The 16,503-nt window shown below is 40.4% G+C and overlaps 1 protein-coding gene across 5 annotated transcripts in view; it reads right to left on the reverse strand.

Moving 5' to 3' along the window:
• The window catches only part of FARS2 (phenylalanyl-tRNA synthetase 2, mitochondrial), a 540,234-nt gene that overhangs the window by 378,757 nt on the left and 144,974 nt on the right, over nucleotides 1–16,503 (reverse strand). For all 5 annotated transcript variants that reach the window (XM_070403451.1, XM_070403450.1, XM_070403449.1 and 2 more), the window contains one exon: nucleotides 7,224–7,383. In XM_070403451.1, the coding sequence (XP_070259552.1) occupies nucleotides 7,224–7,383 (160 nt within the window). The remainder of the gene's footprint in view (nucleotides 1–7,223; nucleotides 7,384–16,503) is intronic.

Here is a 16,503-nt window from a genome sequence, read left to right on the forward strand (position 1 = left end):
GCAGTATTTGTGCCTAGACAGGTCCACCAAGACATTTTTCAAAAACTGGCACTCCCCCACCACCAATATAAAAAAATGAAATGCCTTAAGTAAGAACAAGGCACTTCTCTTCAGAGCGCAGAAGACACAGCCCAAGAGTCTGGAGGGAGCTAACGTTCAGTGTGAACACTATGAGAGCACACAGCACATATTTTCTGTAATTTATACCCATCAGCCTTATCCTATCTAATAAAAAACAAAAAGGGTAATTAACCATACCTCCGCTACGCTTCCCATTGGCTAATAAGCGAGATATGTAAATTAACTGCCAACAAAGATGGCGGCCGGCAGCCACACAGCTGAAGCGAGCAGGAGGTTTGGTTGCTCCAGTGATGGAGGAAGCCAAGGTTCCCCGCTTGCTGCGGCCCGGCTCTGAGCTCTGAAAGCAACAGCTCCAAAAGCAACAAAGTTTCAATTATAGAAGCTAAACAAACCCCAGATACCTGCTTTCAGCCAGCTGAGGCCTCAGAGCTGGGAGTGCCAGTGACGGCAACATAATTTCAATTATAGAAGGTAAATAAATCCCAGAATAAAAAAAAAAAGAAAAAAAGGAGAGGCTGGGAGCTTCAGTCGCAGGCCAGCCTGAAAACAGCCCTCAGTCCCTCACCCAGACTGGCCAGGCACCCCAGTGGGGACCCCCACCCTGAAGGGGGTGTGACCAGCTGCAAACAGCCAACAGCCCCTCACCCAGGCTGGCCAGGCACCCAAGTGGGACCCCCACCCTGATCCAGGACACCCTTCAGGGCAAACCAGCCGGCCCCCACCCGTGCATCAGGCCTCTATCCTACATAGTAAAAGGGTAATATGCAAACTGACCCTAACAGCAGAAAGACTGGGAATGACTGGTCACTATGACACACACTGACCACCAGAGGGCAGACGCTCAATGCAGGAGCTGCCCCCTGGTGGTCAGTGCGCTCCCACGTGGGGGAGCTCTGCTCAGCCACAAGCCAGGCTGATGGCTGCCAGTACAGCAGTGGTGGTAGACGCCTCTCCTGCCTCCTCAGCAGTGCTAAGGATGTCTGACTGCAACTTAGGTCTGCTCCCCGCTGGCAAGTGGACATCCCCCGAGGGCTGCCGGGCTGCCAGAGGGATGTCTGATTGCCAGCTTAGGCCCAATCCCCTAGGGAGCAGGCCTAAGCCAGCGGGTGGTCATCCCCCGAGTGGTCCCAGACTGGGAGAGGGCACAGGCCGGGCTGAGGGACCCCCTCCGAGTGCACAAATTTTTGTGCACTGGGCCTCTAGTCCTATATAATAAAAGCTTAATATGCTGAGTGTCCGGTCATCTGTTCAACCAATCAAAGCGTAATAAGCTAATGATATGCTAAGGCCACTCAACCCCTCGCTATGACGTGCACTGACCACCAGGGGGCAGACAGTTGACCAGTCGACCAGTTGCACTGACCATCAGGGGGTAGACGCTCCGACCAGATTAGCTTGCTGCTGGGGTCTGGCCGATTGGGACTAAGCAAGACAGGCCAGACATACCCTAGAGCCCTCCCACGGTCCGTCCCCGGTTGGCCAACCTCCACGTCTCTCCCCGGCCCTGACAGTGCACGGGTGGGGTCGCTCAGCCTGGCCTGCACCCTCTTGCAATCCGGGACCCCTCGGGGGATGTCGGAGAACCAGTTTCGGCCCAATCCCGCAGGCCAGGCCAAGGGACCCACTGGTGCACAAATCCGTGCACCAGACCTCTAGTAGTTCATAAAATGAACCTCAGTTTCCTTCCCACCTGCTTAGTATCTACTCTGAGAAGCATCTTAGCAGATGTTACAAACATGCATACACATGGGACAAGCTCACCCACCCCTGCCAACAACTGCTCCATTAGAAATATACTCAACAAAGAATGCACAGGGGCTAGGCCAGCAGTGGGCAAACTACGGCCCGCGGGTCGGATCCGGCCCGTTTGAAATGAATAAAACTAAAAAAAAAAAGACCGTACCCTTTTATGTAATGATGTTTACTTTGAATTTATATTAGTTCACACAAACACTCCATCCATGCTTTTGTTCCGGCCCTCCGGTCCAGTTTAAGAACCCATTGTGGCCCTCGAGTCAAAAAGTTTGCCCACCCTTGGGCTAGGCAAAGATGTGCGGCTACTGCATCTTTAAGGTGTTTTGGCTACTGTGTGTATGGGGTTCAAAATGATCTCATAGCTAGAAAGAAAAAATAAAAGACTTTGTTAACAGGTAGACTTTAGTGCATATGAACAACATGTATCTATTCTCCAAACATGAGATTTTTTAAGGGAGATTTGAAGATTTATAAAATAGCAACTCTGATCTGTAATGAAATCTGAAACCTAAAAGTCTAGTATTTTAAAAATAAAGCAAACATCTGCCTGAAGTAGGGACATTATAACTTCACTGCCATTTCAAGTTAAGATTGTTAATTCTTGACCATGGGCATGATGGATAACACAGTCAGAAAAATTATATGCTATAGAAATGGTTTTTTATAAGGAAAACTGCTATCTGGAAACTTTCATCTCAATGCACGGTTTTGAAAGCTATTCAAATACAAATATTAAAAATAATGACACAGAAAAGTCCAGGACCATATTTAGAGAAATGTGTATGCTCCAAGCCCCTGGTAATGTTTTATAATCTTTACAGGTTCTAGCACATTATGTACTTTTTAAAATAGTTGCTGGTGCTCAGAGAGAATGTGGAGGCCACCATCAACACCAAATGGACGGCTATGCCATAGTCTGAGATAAAGCTACATTTCATTACACAAAATTAAGAGAAATCAGCCATAACTACTATCTTTGACTGTATTACTATTCCTTCATATGCTCGCTGCTTTTATTTCCTTGTCATAATTTTCCTTCCCTTCCTTATTCCTTCATTTGTTTCATATTAACACATTTAATATTTTCTTTGTAAAAGGCATCTTAGAAAGTTAGAAAACTGAGGTCTAAATCACTAAATGACCTGTTCAAGATTTCAGAGTAAATGGATGAAGGAGAATTTTAATTTTTCCAATTCCATACTACTGTTTCTCAGTGGTCATGAGATTTATCTGTTAACCATTTTCTGCCTTTCTCCTCTTCCTTTCCTCATTCCTTCCGGCTCTATAGCTTCAGGCTTGTTCTCAATGACTAGTGTCAAGTCTGGAGCACATGCCGAGCACTGGAGGAGGCCCCTCTGCTGTGTGCTCCTACCACACACTATTTCCCTGAGACAGCATTCAAGATTCATGACTCCTTGAAACTTATTCAATATTGTGATACCTTCAACGTAGTAGAAATCCAGTGGTACTTCCTGCTCAGAAAAGTAAAAGTCCACCCCAAAAGAAAGCTCAGATGACCCCAAAAAGGCATCTACTCCAGGACTTAGCATGAACTCCAGGAAAGGGTCCTGGTGGGAGGACATCTGAGCTGACACTAGAGGATAAGTCAGAATTAGCCAGGTGAAGGAACTGATGGTGCTAAATGGAGGTGTGGTGGGAGGTGATGAGGGGTGGGGTGGGGAGAGGAGTGAGGCTGTGAAAAATAACAAAGAAATAGAAGAAACAGAAATTCTAGTTATTAGAGAAGCAATTACCTGTCTATCTAACTATGAGGCAGTTTCTAAACCTTACAAACAGCAAATCATTTTATGACAGAAATGTGCATAGCAAGACATAAATAAGGAGAGCTCTAACAAGTCTCTCCATAGATTGACAATGAAAACATTCAAATAAGCCTGAATCTCTCCGTAAAGTTACTAGACATTAAAAACTTTCTCCCCTAAAATACTAGAAATCCCTTCTACCAAAACCTGCTTCAAAAATGGCCTGAACAATATAATCTATCTCCCTGCACTCCAATGTTAACTAGATGATACTACTTCTAAAAATATCATAATACTTTCCTTTTATCATGAAAGTAAAGAGAAACTGGCTATAATAAAATGTTCACATCAGTAATCTCTATCTGAAACCTATTTCACCATTACATTATAACATTTGAATATGAAATATCTCAAACCAAGAGACAGAAATAGAAAATAGAAAATATCCATACACCCACTATTCAGTTTCATCAATCATAACATTTTTCATATTTAATTTATCTTCATTTTAATAAAATTCTATGAACACACTTGAAGTCTGGTTTGTACTTCTTTTCTAATACCATACCTCCATCTCCTAGAAAAAAAAACACACTAGCATGAAGCTGATATACTTTTTAAAAATGTATATATATTTAAAATACACAGGGTTAGTTGGTGATTTCTTAAATATTACATGAACTATGCATTTGAGAATATGAAAGTCTAGATATTCTAACAAGTCTTGCTAAAACAGGGCATTAGAAACTTAGTAAATTATAATTAGAATCCTTTTAAATACACAGTTGAGTTCACAGGTAAGTAGGGGAACCTGAAGGTGTGAAAAAACAGAGATGAATCAAGACTGAGTACTGGAGTTCCAGCTGGGGTTGGTACCTGAGACTCCTACACAGGACCAGGACTTTCTACTACCTCTGTTTTTCTATATCTTTGTGAATATTTACAAATGTTAGATTTTAAAAAATATTTCTATATATGAAAGTGCAAAGGATAGCTAATGGTGGATTTCATTTGCATTCCCCTGATTACTAATAAGGGTGAGCATCTTTTTAGGTATTCATTAGTCCTTTAGCTACATCATTTATCACATTCATTTTCACCCATATCTCTCTTAAGTTGATTTTCACTTGTTTATTTGGAGTTGTTTAAATATTCTGAATACTTACTCGACATATTACTACACTCCCACTAAATGGTTAAATTTAAAATGACTGATTGTGTCAAGTGTAGTTAAAGAAGTAAAGCAACTAGAACCTTCATACACAAGTAGAAGGAATGTAAAATTGCACAACCACTTCAGACAACGGTTAAGTGACATCGCAGAAAGTTAAAATACACCTACCCTATGATCTAGCAATTCAACTGCTAGGTATTCTTACTGAAGAGAAATGAAAACATAAGTCCATACAAAGAAGATTTACTTGTAATAGCAAGAGACTAGAAATAACCTAAATGTCTATCAATGGGTGGATAAATAAACAAACTATGGAATGGAAGGCTTAGCAATAAAAAGGAATAGCCATTGACATACACTGCAATATGGATGGATCTCCAAATAATTATGCTAAAATAAGCCACCCCTTCAAAAAAAAAAAAAAAAGTACACATTACAGAATTCTATTTATATATATCTAACAGCTGCAAACTAATCAAAAGTGACAGAAAGCAGTTCTCTAGCTGCCTGGAGTGAGGAGATGTAGGGAAGGGCATGGGGCAAGAAGAAACTTGGGGGGATGATGAACATGTTAATTATCTTAATTCTGCTGGTGTTTTCACAAGTGCACGCCTATGTCAAAACTAATAAAATTGTGTAAATACATTCAGTTTATTGTATGTCAACTTTAGCAGACTGTGAACTTTAAATACGTTTAGTTTAGTTTTTGTCATTTATACCTCATAAAGCTGTTCTTATAAAAATTTCACAAGAATAAGAACTAGCTTAGCTTCTGTCTTTTAAACATTTTTAAATTGTAGGTCTCATAACCTACTCTTTATAGCTTTCTAAAAACAAACAAAATATTATTTCAAGGAAGCCATAAATAATTGGAAGGGGGTACATTACAAAAAAATATTTTCTTAGGGCCTGGCCAGTATGGCTCAGTGGTTGAGCATCAACCTATGAACAGGAGGTCATGGTTCGATTCCAGGTCAGGGGACATGCCCGGGTTACGGGCTCAATCCCCAGTAGGGAGCATGTAGGAGGCAGCCGATCAATTATTCTCTCTAATCATTGGTATTTCTTTCTCTCTCTCTCTCCCTTCTCTGAAATCAATAAAAAATATATTTTAAAAAACTTTCTTAGAGAAATAATCAAGAGCAAGTAATTAAATAAAACTGAGTCCAGCTCTTAAAAAATACTATTCTTCCTCTATGAAATTCACTCTTCATATTTTTGCTGTTGACAGTAGTGATCAATATATAAATATGTAAAACTTTCCACTAGTTAAGAACAGTGGTTAAGAATGGTTAGGAATCTTGGTTAAGAATCTTGTCTCACATGAATGGACCTAGAAGGTATTATGCTAAGTGAAATAAATCAGTCAGAGAAAGACAAATGCCATATGATGTCACTTATATGTGAAATCTAAAGAAAAGAATAAACAAATAAAATTAAAACATTTTTATTTCAATTTTATTTAAATAACTTTACTTCAATACTGATGGTAGCCTGAGGGAAGGGGGTTTGGGGGACTGGGTGAAAAAGGTGAAGGAATTAAGAAGTACAAATTATAGTCACAGAAATGTAGAGTACAGCGTAGGGAATGTAGTCAATAATCTATATATATAAAAGGCTAACATGCAAAGTGTCCCCTTGGGAGTTCGACTGGGAGAACAGGAGTTCAATTGCTCGCTATGACGTGTGTTGACCATCAGGAGGCAGCGCGGAACATGGCGGGTGACCAGCGGTGGCAGGGGGGCACTGAGGGAGCAAAGGAAGAAGGAGGTGGGGAGGCAAGGGGGAACCGTGTAGTAGTGGCACAGGTGGCGAGGGAACAAGGGGGTAGGGAGGCAAGGTACCTGATCGGCCCTGATCGGCCCTGATCGGCCCTGATCGCCAGCCAGGCCTAGGGACCCTACCTGTGCTCGAATTTCGTGCATCAGGCCTCTGGTATTGTAATAATTATGTATGGTGGGTATTAGACTTATCAAGGTGATTACTTTGTAGGTTATATAGAAGTATAACCACTATCCTGTATACCTGAAATTAATATAATATTGAATGTTAACTGTAACTAAAGAATGTTTAATAAATAAATGAGAAAAGCAAAAAAGAGAATATTGCCCCATCATTGAAGTCTGACCTAATGACAATATAGTTATACAAGAACACTAATTAGTCTGTACACATTCTCACTACTGATGAATAACATGATTTTAATCCATTCTCATTCTTATTACAGCATATCATCATTTTTTCTTTCTCTAGTTAATTCTATTTTCATATACTCCTGCTCCTCACAGGAATGAACCTGGAAATCCATAAGTTCTACTTCACTATAGACCTGAACGATTAAGCCACAACTTAGACCAAAAAAATCTAGACACAGCTATATTAATGACTTAAGGATGATGGTAATTACTGAATATGCAAGGCCCCAAAGTCAAAGGCATTTGAGTACTTACCATCTCCAAAAAGATGTGTCACAAGCCTCGTAAGTGTTTGCTTAAGGTCAAACTCTACGAGCTTCATGGCCTCCATGGTATGCGTCTCTTGTTTATGGGCAGAACGAGAACTTTGTTCAAAGAGCTGCAGGCTTTCTCCATCCTTTACACCAGCAAATAACTATAAACATAAGGAATAATATAAATAAATAAAAATAGTATCCTGGTTAGTCTATATCAAAAAACCATAATGTGGGAATAAAATCCACTGTCTTATAGCCAATGAACATACTCAAATTAACATTCATTCAGTACCAACTTTGAATAAAAACACTGTGCTAGTGTTTAGGGAATGGACAGTGTTTAGGGAATTAAAAGATACTGTTCTGATCTTTGCTGATCTCTCATTTTACTTTTGTGTTAACTTATAACCATTTCCTCACAAGAGACATTACCCTCAATGTTAGTGGAAATACCAGTGAATCAGGCTTTCAGACTCTAAAATTATATCCCCGACCATGCCACAGTGTCCTTAGAATATGTGCTGAGACTACGTAGGAAGTATAGTCTAGAAATTAAATCCTGTGAAATCCACAAAGGCAGGAAGTATGCTGGACTTTGCTAACCCTGTATATCCAGAGCCCAGGAACCAGCTTGAGGCATATTTCTGCCACTTACTATCCAGATAAACTCCAGCAAGTGACAGGGTAGCTAAGCCTCAGGTAACGCTTTGTAAAGTAGGAATAACAACACTAACTTAAGACACTTTATAATAATTAAATAAAATAATGAAAAGTATAGAGTACCTGGCACAATGTAATGGCTAAATAAATTTTCCACATTATAATCACAATCATAATTATTAACCACAGCTATCTACTTATATAAAAACCCTGGGTGGTGTTCATCACCACCAGAGCTGCAACCAAGCGGAAGGAAGTCAGTCCTGCAGGGGTTGTCTTGGCAACGGCTGCGCCCTCCTGGAGCTGTTTCCTGGAGCTGTTTCCCGGAGCTATTTCCTGTAAGGGCGGGGTTTGAGGCAGGAACCTGCCCTCGGAGCATGGAGGCAGATCTTTATAAAGTGTGCTGCGCCAGCACAGCCAAGGGTGAACCTGAGTGGGGGTGGCTGAAAGGCTTAGAAAAGATAGACAAGAGAATGAAAGCCGGGTCTTGGTGGGACACTGCTTCTCTGAGAGACAGCAACCACGCCCACAGCCATGCCTTTCTTTTATAGCAGATGCTACAAGGCAAAGTAAGGGCGTGACCAAGATGTTTACAACATTCTCCTGGGTTTCAATCCTACTCAACTACATGCACCTGAATTCTATCAAGCCTACATCATTCAGGCACGTGGGGTCACGTGTTCGGACCATAGGTTCAAGCTTTCAACTACAGCTGTTGGCTATAATTGTGCTGGGAGGGCCCTGCCCTCCAAGCTGGGACTTGCACGTGGCAATGAGAGGACTGTGCCCCCTCGTCAGTCCAAGGCTTGAACCTGTCCAAAACACTGTAATGGCTCCCCAAAATAAAGTTTTAATTCTGTTTTTTGTTACTAATGTTGTGGCCCCACCCCATAACAAAGAAACAATTTCTGGAGGATGAGGCCCAGGAATCAGGATTTTAAAAAGATTCCCAGGTGATTCTAATGTGCAGCCAAAGCTGAGAACCACTGCTATAGATAATATTAAAACTATATCTAAACGTGCAATTCTTTGTCCAAAAAATAAGCATGTTCAAAAATTAAGTGAAGAAAATTTGGATATACTCGGAGATTTTCACACATATTTGAGTGATTATTCCATTGATTCCACAGATGATGCTGAAAAGGAAAATTTTCCCATCAAATTTCTTAATAGTATTACTCCTTCGGGAATGCCATGTCATAAATTAAAATTGAAAGTGGGTGCAATCATCATGCTATTGAGAAATCTCAATAGTAAATCTCTTTGTAATGGTACCAGATTTATTATCAAAAGATTACGACCTAACATTATCGAAGCTGAAGTATTAACAGGATCTGCAGAGGGAGAGGCTGTTCTGATTCCAAGAATTAATTTGTCCCCATCTGACACTGGCCTCACATTTAAATTGATTCGAGGACGGTTTCCCGTGATGCGAGCATTTGTGATGACTATTAATAAATCACAAGGACAAACTCTAGACAAAGTAGGCATATTCCTACCTGCACCCATTTTTGCACATGGTCAGTTATATGTTGCTTTCTCTCGAGTTTGAAGAGCATGTGATGTTAGAGTTAAAGTTCTAAGTACTTCATCACAAGGGAAATTAGTCAAACACTCTGAAAGTGTTTTCACTCTTAATGTGGTATACAGGGAGATATTAGAATAAGTTTAATCACTTTATCAGTCATTGTTTGCATCACTGTTGTTTTTATAACATGTTTTTGTTGTTTTCATATCATGTTTTTGTCGTTTTTATATCATGCCTCTGTTGTTGTTATATCCTTTTGTTACTGTTTATTTATTAATAAATTTATATATTATTTTCATATACATTTTACTAATTTCCTTTCATCTCTCACACTTCTATTATAGAGAAAGGGAAAATAGCAATATTAAAATATCTCTGCTAATTAATTCCCTTTTTAAAAAAAATATATTTTATTGGTTTTTTACAGAGAGTAAGGGAGAGGGATAGAGGCTTAGAAACATCGATGAGAGAGAAACATCGATCAGCTGCCTCCTGCACACTCCCCACTTGGGATGTGCCCACAACCAAGGTACATGCCCTTGACCATAATCAAACCTGGGACCCTTGAGTCCACTGGCCGATGCTCTATCCACTGAGCCAAACTGGTTAGGGCAATTAATTCCCTTTCAATGTGCATGAATTTCGTGCACTGGGCTACTAGTTATTATTCATAAGCTTCTTTACCACTAAAATAGTAACCCAGTCTTTAACAACAAAGCAGATCTTTACCTGCTAGGAAACTGACTCAAAGAGAACAGAGCAAATCAATCTACTATTCTTTCTACCTAATGTCTCATGAAATAAAATTTTAAAATTTTAATAAAGTAATAAATTAACTATTGTTTCTACTAATATTAACAAGACCTCCTGATTGATCTACTAAAAATGTCAAAAATTCTTAAAAGCACTTTAGAAGTAACACAATAGAAAGCACAAAGGCAGAGAGAAATATTGAGAATAGTGCCTATCCAATGTACCAACTGAAAAACTGAATATTGGTTGTGATAGCTACCACAGCAAGTGAGGCCAAAGTAAAAGTCCACAGTGTCTGACCAAGTTGGGTGTCAGCTAAATAGCCCTAAAGGACTTATTCTCATGATAAGGATGAAAATTAAACCAGTTCTTTTATAGACTTATAGTCAAGTGTCACATTACCTGGGTACACAGAGAGAACCTCAGGCTATGAAAATGAACTAAGGCAATTGCAAAGTAGCAGTTCCTCTAAGTGTCCAGCAAAATCAAACACATCATAATTCTGGGAGTTTACTTTTGCACTACAGGCTTCAATTATTCATTATGGCCAATACTAGAGGCCCAGTACACAAGATTCCTGCACTTAGCGGGGTTGGGGGCTACCCTCAGCCTGGCCTCCTGCACCCTCTCACAGTCCGGAAGCTCTCGGGGGATGTCCAACTGACGGCTTAGGCCCGCTCCACAGGGCAGTCAAACATCCTTAGCACTGCCACAGAGGCAGGAGAGACTCCCGCCACCTCCACTGCGCTCACCAGCCATGAGCCTGGCTCAGCGGTTCTGGCTGAGTGGCACAACCCCTGTGGGAGTGCACTGACCACCAGGGGGCAGCTCCTGCGTTGAGCAGCTGCCCCCCTGGTGGTTAGTGCACATCATAGCGACTGGTCATTCTGCCATTCAGTCGATTTGCATATTAGTATTTTATTATATAGGACTAGAGGTATGGTGCACAAAATTCGTGCATGGGGTGGGGGTTCCTCAGCCTGGCCTGTACCCTCTCTGGCTAGGTTCTGGTTAGGATCTGATGAGAATCTGATGTTTGTTGTCTTGTTACATCCGTATTTATACCAGCCGATTTTAATCCTGTCAATTTCTATTACAAAGGTTAGGGCGTTTCTTATCTCCATTCCAGGGAGTAAAGATTATGTAGCTTAAGGGTGATTGTTTGCAGTTAAAGTGATTAACTACCCGCCTGGCACTTAGTTAAGAGGTTTTATCCCCTCCTTAACTTCAGGGAAAAATCCCTACCTGGGAAAACAACCTTTCTCGGAGCGGTGACCTTGGTTAAAACACATAGCGCTAAAGGGAGCAAACATATTAAGAACAGTATGCCATATATGCCAGGTCCGGGGCTAGAAAGTGCATGCCAGACAATAAAAAAAAGCAACTTGGAGAGAAAAGAAAGGCTCATTTAAAACTTTTCAGAATGATTTCACAGCAGATTACATGATATCAATGCTCTCTTCATTCTTACTTGCAAAATTATCAGCAAATTCCATATCACTCATAATTACTTTGTTATGAATGGACTCTTACAGCAAATAAAAGAGGTTCCTCGCTCTGTGTTCTGCTGGGTGGGAAGTAAAAACAGATTGTGCTAGTAAACACTAATGTGATGTTCAGCAGAAGAGACCTTTTATAGCTCAAAAATGATGGGCCAGTATAAAACCAGTGCCATCTAGAGAGGGTGTATGATCTTAGCACCAAAATACCGCTCTTTTCATTATTTATTACTCATGAATCCATTTTTAAATTTTTAAAAGATTTTTTTCTAACAAACTGTATTTACTAGATAACACCTTTTTTTAAAGACACATATAACTGACACCAGGGTTATACTCACATGATAAAATTCAAGTTGGGTATTTATTTTTCTTTGTGTCCTGTTTCCCCCTCAACTATATGATTTCTCGGAGACAAGACAATCACAAAGACAGTAAGAGAGATTGTTCAAATTATCGATTCAACTCATGTTTCTGAATTATCAACAGGCAAGTGCTCCTCTCACTGCCAAAGATAACTAAAAAGGCCACAGCAAGAAGGTTTAGAAATACAGACAAAAATAAGTATACAAAAAATTTGTTCACTAATTAATATACATACTAGTCAGGTGTCAATAATAGGGGAAACTGAGTGTAAGATACACAAATACTCTTTGTAGTGTCTTTGTAATTTCTCTGCAAACCTAGAACTATTCTAAAATAAAAATATTATTTAAAATTTGAATATAAGGACCATATACTCCTCTGATTGAGATCAGCATGCTAAAGAGAGACAAATACCCAAACAGCAACATTTCAAAATCTTACTGTGAAAGAAGACAGGTTTTTTTAGACCTGTCTATAGGAAAGGTCTATTCCTATAGGAGCAATAGGAAAGGGTTCTGTATAACAGGTGTGACCTCAAGAATAAGGAACATCATCTCAGTGCCTTGAACACAGCAGATGCTTTGCTCATTTCTTTTTAATTACTTAATTAATTTAGAACTGCCTCTTTAAGCATGTGCTGAGTTAAGAACTAAATCTCAGAGAAGGAAGTGTTAGTTTTTCTCTCCAATTAACTTCAGAGACTACTCTCATGGTTTATCTCACTCCTGAAAATGTCTATCCCACCTACTTTCACCAGGGAGGAAATAAAATTGGTTTTGCTTTCTTCCTGAGAAAAGAGAAGTCATCAGATAAGAGAGCCCCCAACCTCTAGCCTTCTATTCCCATTCATAAATGCATTTGTCTCTGTAGTCATGCTTCAAACCTTCCTGCCCACCTTAAATGGGGCGGGGGAAACAGGAGGACTATATGCCTTTCTCTGGTCAGGCTCTGGACATGACTAACCCCTCTCCCAAAGACTTGATTACACCCAATCTCATCACTTTGCCTCCTCAAAATTCTTAGAAATCATCCCATGTCCCCTATACCTTTAATCTCTCTTCTGGCTGTTTTTCCTCAGTAAACATATTCAATTTTCCTGTTAAACAATCCACAAACAAAACTCCCACTAATCCCAATTCATGGTACAGACTACCCTCTCTCCTCTTCACAGTTAAGTTGGTCATTCTTCACAGTGTCACCCACCTTGCTTTCCTGTCGTTAAATGTTTGTATCCCACAGGCCTTATTTTCAGCTTTGTACTCTTCTAACTCTGCTTACTCTCCCGTAGATGGAAGCAGCTAAACTCCTAGCTGCAACCAACACCTGTATGCTGATGGATTAGAATCTCCATCTCCATCCTTGACGACTGTGCAAGGGCCCAGAGACATACACACCTGCCCCTGGTCATCTCCATCTGCAAATCCTCCAGCTAAACAGATCACAAACTCAACTAGCTCTCATGCATCACAAACCCCAGAGCATTTCTCCTCCTGAGGTCCCTAACCTTGGAAATGGTACCAAGAAAGCAAACCAAATCAAATGCTTTTCCTTTTCTCACCCTTCCCTACATGCAACCACCAAAGCCAGAAGATTCCACCTCTTTAATGCTGTCAAATCCAACCTTTTCATATCTGTCATCCCACCATTTTTTTGCCTTGGTTTCTTGGATGATTATAAATAATCTTGTAATTAGTCTCACCATCTTCATTCTCTCCCTACACTGCTCCATGCCATAGGCTATTCTGCAAAATCCTTTTTCTAAAATGCCAATCTGCATCACTTATGCTTAAAAATTATTAAAGACTTCTCATTCTTTTTAAAGCTAAAATTCCATAAGGTTACCTAGAAGGCCTTTCATGAAGCAGTTTATACCTCTGTCTCTCACTTCAGTTCCTATCTCTTGCCCCTGCTCCAGCAAGTTCACAGTACATGGTTCAGGAATTCATGCCACTCCTTTTTATCTTCATGCCTTCAAATCTGCTACTTCCACTACCTGGAACACAGCACCCCTTCACTGCCTGGATCACTTCAAATTTCTCTTTAAGATCCTTTGGTAAGGCCCACATGGCATGGCTCAGTGGTTGAGCATTGACCGATGAACTAGGAGGTAACAGTTCAATTCCCGGTCAGGGCACATGACTGGGTTGCAGGCTCAATCCTCAGTGTGGGGTGCGCAGGAAGGCAGCTGATCAATGATTCTCTCTCATCACTGATGTTTCCATCTCTCCCTCTCCCTTCCTCTCTGAAATCAATTTTTAAAAAAATTTCAATTAAAAAGATCCTTTGATAAGCCTTCTATTATTAACCCCAGGGATAAAAAATTCCTTTTTTTGCAAACAAAAGGAATAGCACTTAGGAACTTATTTTACAATAATCCTGTTTAGGATGAGGTTTCTAAGAACACATGGTATCTAAACACAAAGGCAATCTATATCCAATTCAACTCAACCAAAACTTGTCACTAAGCAGATCACATCTGAGCCCCAGGGACAAGCCAGTCACTTGGAGAGTGACAGATAAAGCCTGTAACTCTGATGAATACAGCCCTCATATATTTGCAGACCCACTGTTTATTAATTCTTGGTTCACAGAGAGAGAAATAAGTAAGAATCACTTATAAAAATAAGCACGTTCACATATCTTACCACAGAAATCCCCAAGCCTTCATTTCCCCTGAATGCAGCAAGCAAATTCAATTACATTATTAAAATCCAACTAAAGCATTTCAGCAAATATTAAGTATTCAAATCACTTTGGAGGAAGAATCGGATGTCTTAGTGAGATGAATAGACAGACATATTAAAGGGAATAACAGACTTATTCAAGTGGATTTCAGCTGCTAATTTCCACAGATTTTAATTTCTTTAAACAACTGGCCCTACTTGAGATCTTCTACTGTTCATCATTTGAGAAGACTTGTGTTTGAAAGGGCCCAGTTAAATACAACTCTGTCCTCAGGTCTCTGTGGGATGTCCATTCCTTTTTTAGCTAATTGATATTGAATCAGTTTTGTCATTCCCTGGATTTTTGTAACACCACCTGCCAATTAATCAGGTTACAGAGATTAGAACAGGGGAGGGAATGCATCAAAGCTCTGCACTGCAGAAGCAGACTTTATTGTCCCCTGCTGTTTGTCTTATTTCCTCTCCTCACAAGGAACTTTGTGCCACTGAAATAATGGGAAGATTTGAAACAGTCAACGTTCTGTGGTGAAAGATGTTACAAAAAAAAAACACATTGGTGGTAGAAAGGCAACTTTTGCCAGGCTGGCAAGGATGCTACAAAAGACAAGAGCCTCAAGTCTGAAATGGACAAATTCCAAAGGTTTCAGAAGCTTTCCCAGGGAACCACCCCTTACCCCCACCCCGAGTCCCCCCACCCTTCCCCAGCCTGCACTAGACCTTCATTTGCAAACTCGAACAGATCCTGCTGGACAGCATGGTCTTTCCAAATCTCCCCTCATGAAGCCTCCAGGACAGAAACTTTCAAGGTGAATATCTCATAGAGGCTACTGAGTTTCTTGCTTAGTGACAGAATCCTATGCCCTCAAGAATATACTCAGAATAGCTAGTTGGTGCCCATGTGACTCCTCAGGGCTGTTTTCCTGGCAGGCCCAGCGGCACTCAGCTGTAAAGTCGGTAAATTATCAGTGATTTCTGCCTCCTCCCATGCCCCAAAGATCTGTGGATCCCCAAAATCTGGTCAGTTGGTTTACTTGCTTTTTCATCTCTAACATATTATAACATGTATATTTTTTAGCACTTTTCTTCTACTGAGGTTCTCCTAGGGGTACTGATGGAAGAAGGAAATAGACTAATATCCTGCCAAAGTCTAGCCTATACAGAGAAAAGATCAGAAACTTACATCCATCAAAGCAAGGAAGTTACATGAAGCTGTGCACAAACTACATGAAAGATTCAATATCTGGATGAGTTCAGGCAAAAAGCAACAATGGCAACAATAAAAAACACCCTGTCCTGGTGTGAACTGGTTCTCATGACAACCACCATTTAAAGGAGAAAACTTCATCCATCCTCTGTCAACTTTAAAACTGCAGTCTCTTGTCATCCTCTTCCTGGGCCATGAAGACAGATAAAGCAGAGAGAAAGGGATTGCATTTTTTTTCTTCAGGTACTTAAACGGCTCATTCATGGTGCCAGTGGATGAAATATAACAGGACTGAGACCCATCTAAATGCTGTCACGTACTCTAAAGGAAGATGATAGAATATGAACTAATCAACAGAAAAGACAGAGTGGCTTTAAAAAAAATAGTAGTACAGACCTAAAAAGTAAGACCCACAAGATATCTGATTCATATTGATGATGCACAGGTAGATGTATACCAAACAGAAATTAGGACAGACACCTATTTTCAAGATAAATATAAGGGTCTGGGTAGGGGAGTTAACCTTTGCCGAGCATCTCCCACTCACAAGGCATTATGCTAGGTTCTTTAACCACAACTCAGGA

The sequence above is a fragment of the Myotis yumanensis genome, unplaced genomic scaffold, assembly GCF_028538775.1.
Source record: "Myotis yumanensis isolate MYYU_CA2020_CCGP unplaced genomic scaffold, mMyoYum1.0.hap1 SCAF_2, whole genome shotgun sequence".
Lineage (NCBI taxonomy): Eukaryota > Metazoa > Chordata > Mammalia > Chiroptera > Vespertilionidae > Myotis > Myotis yumanensis.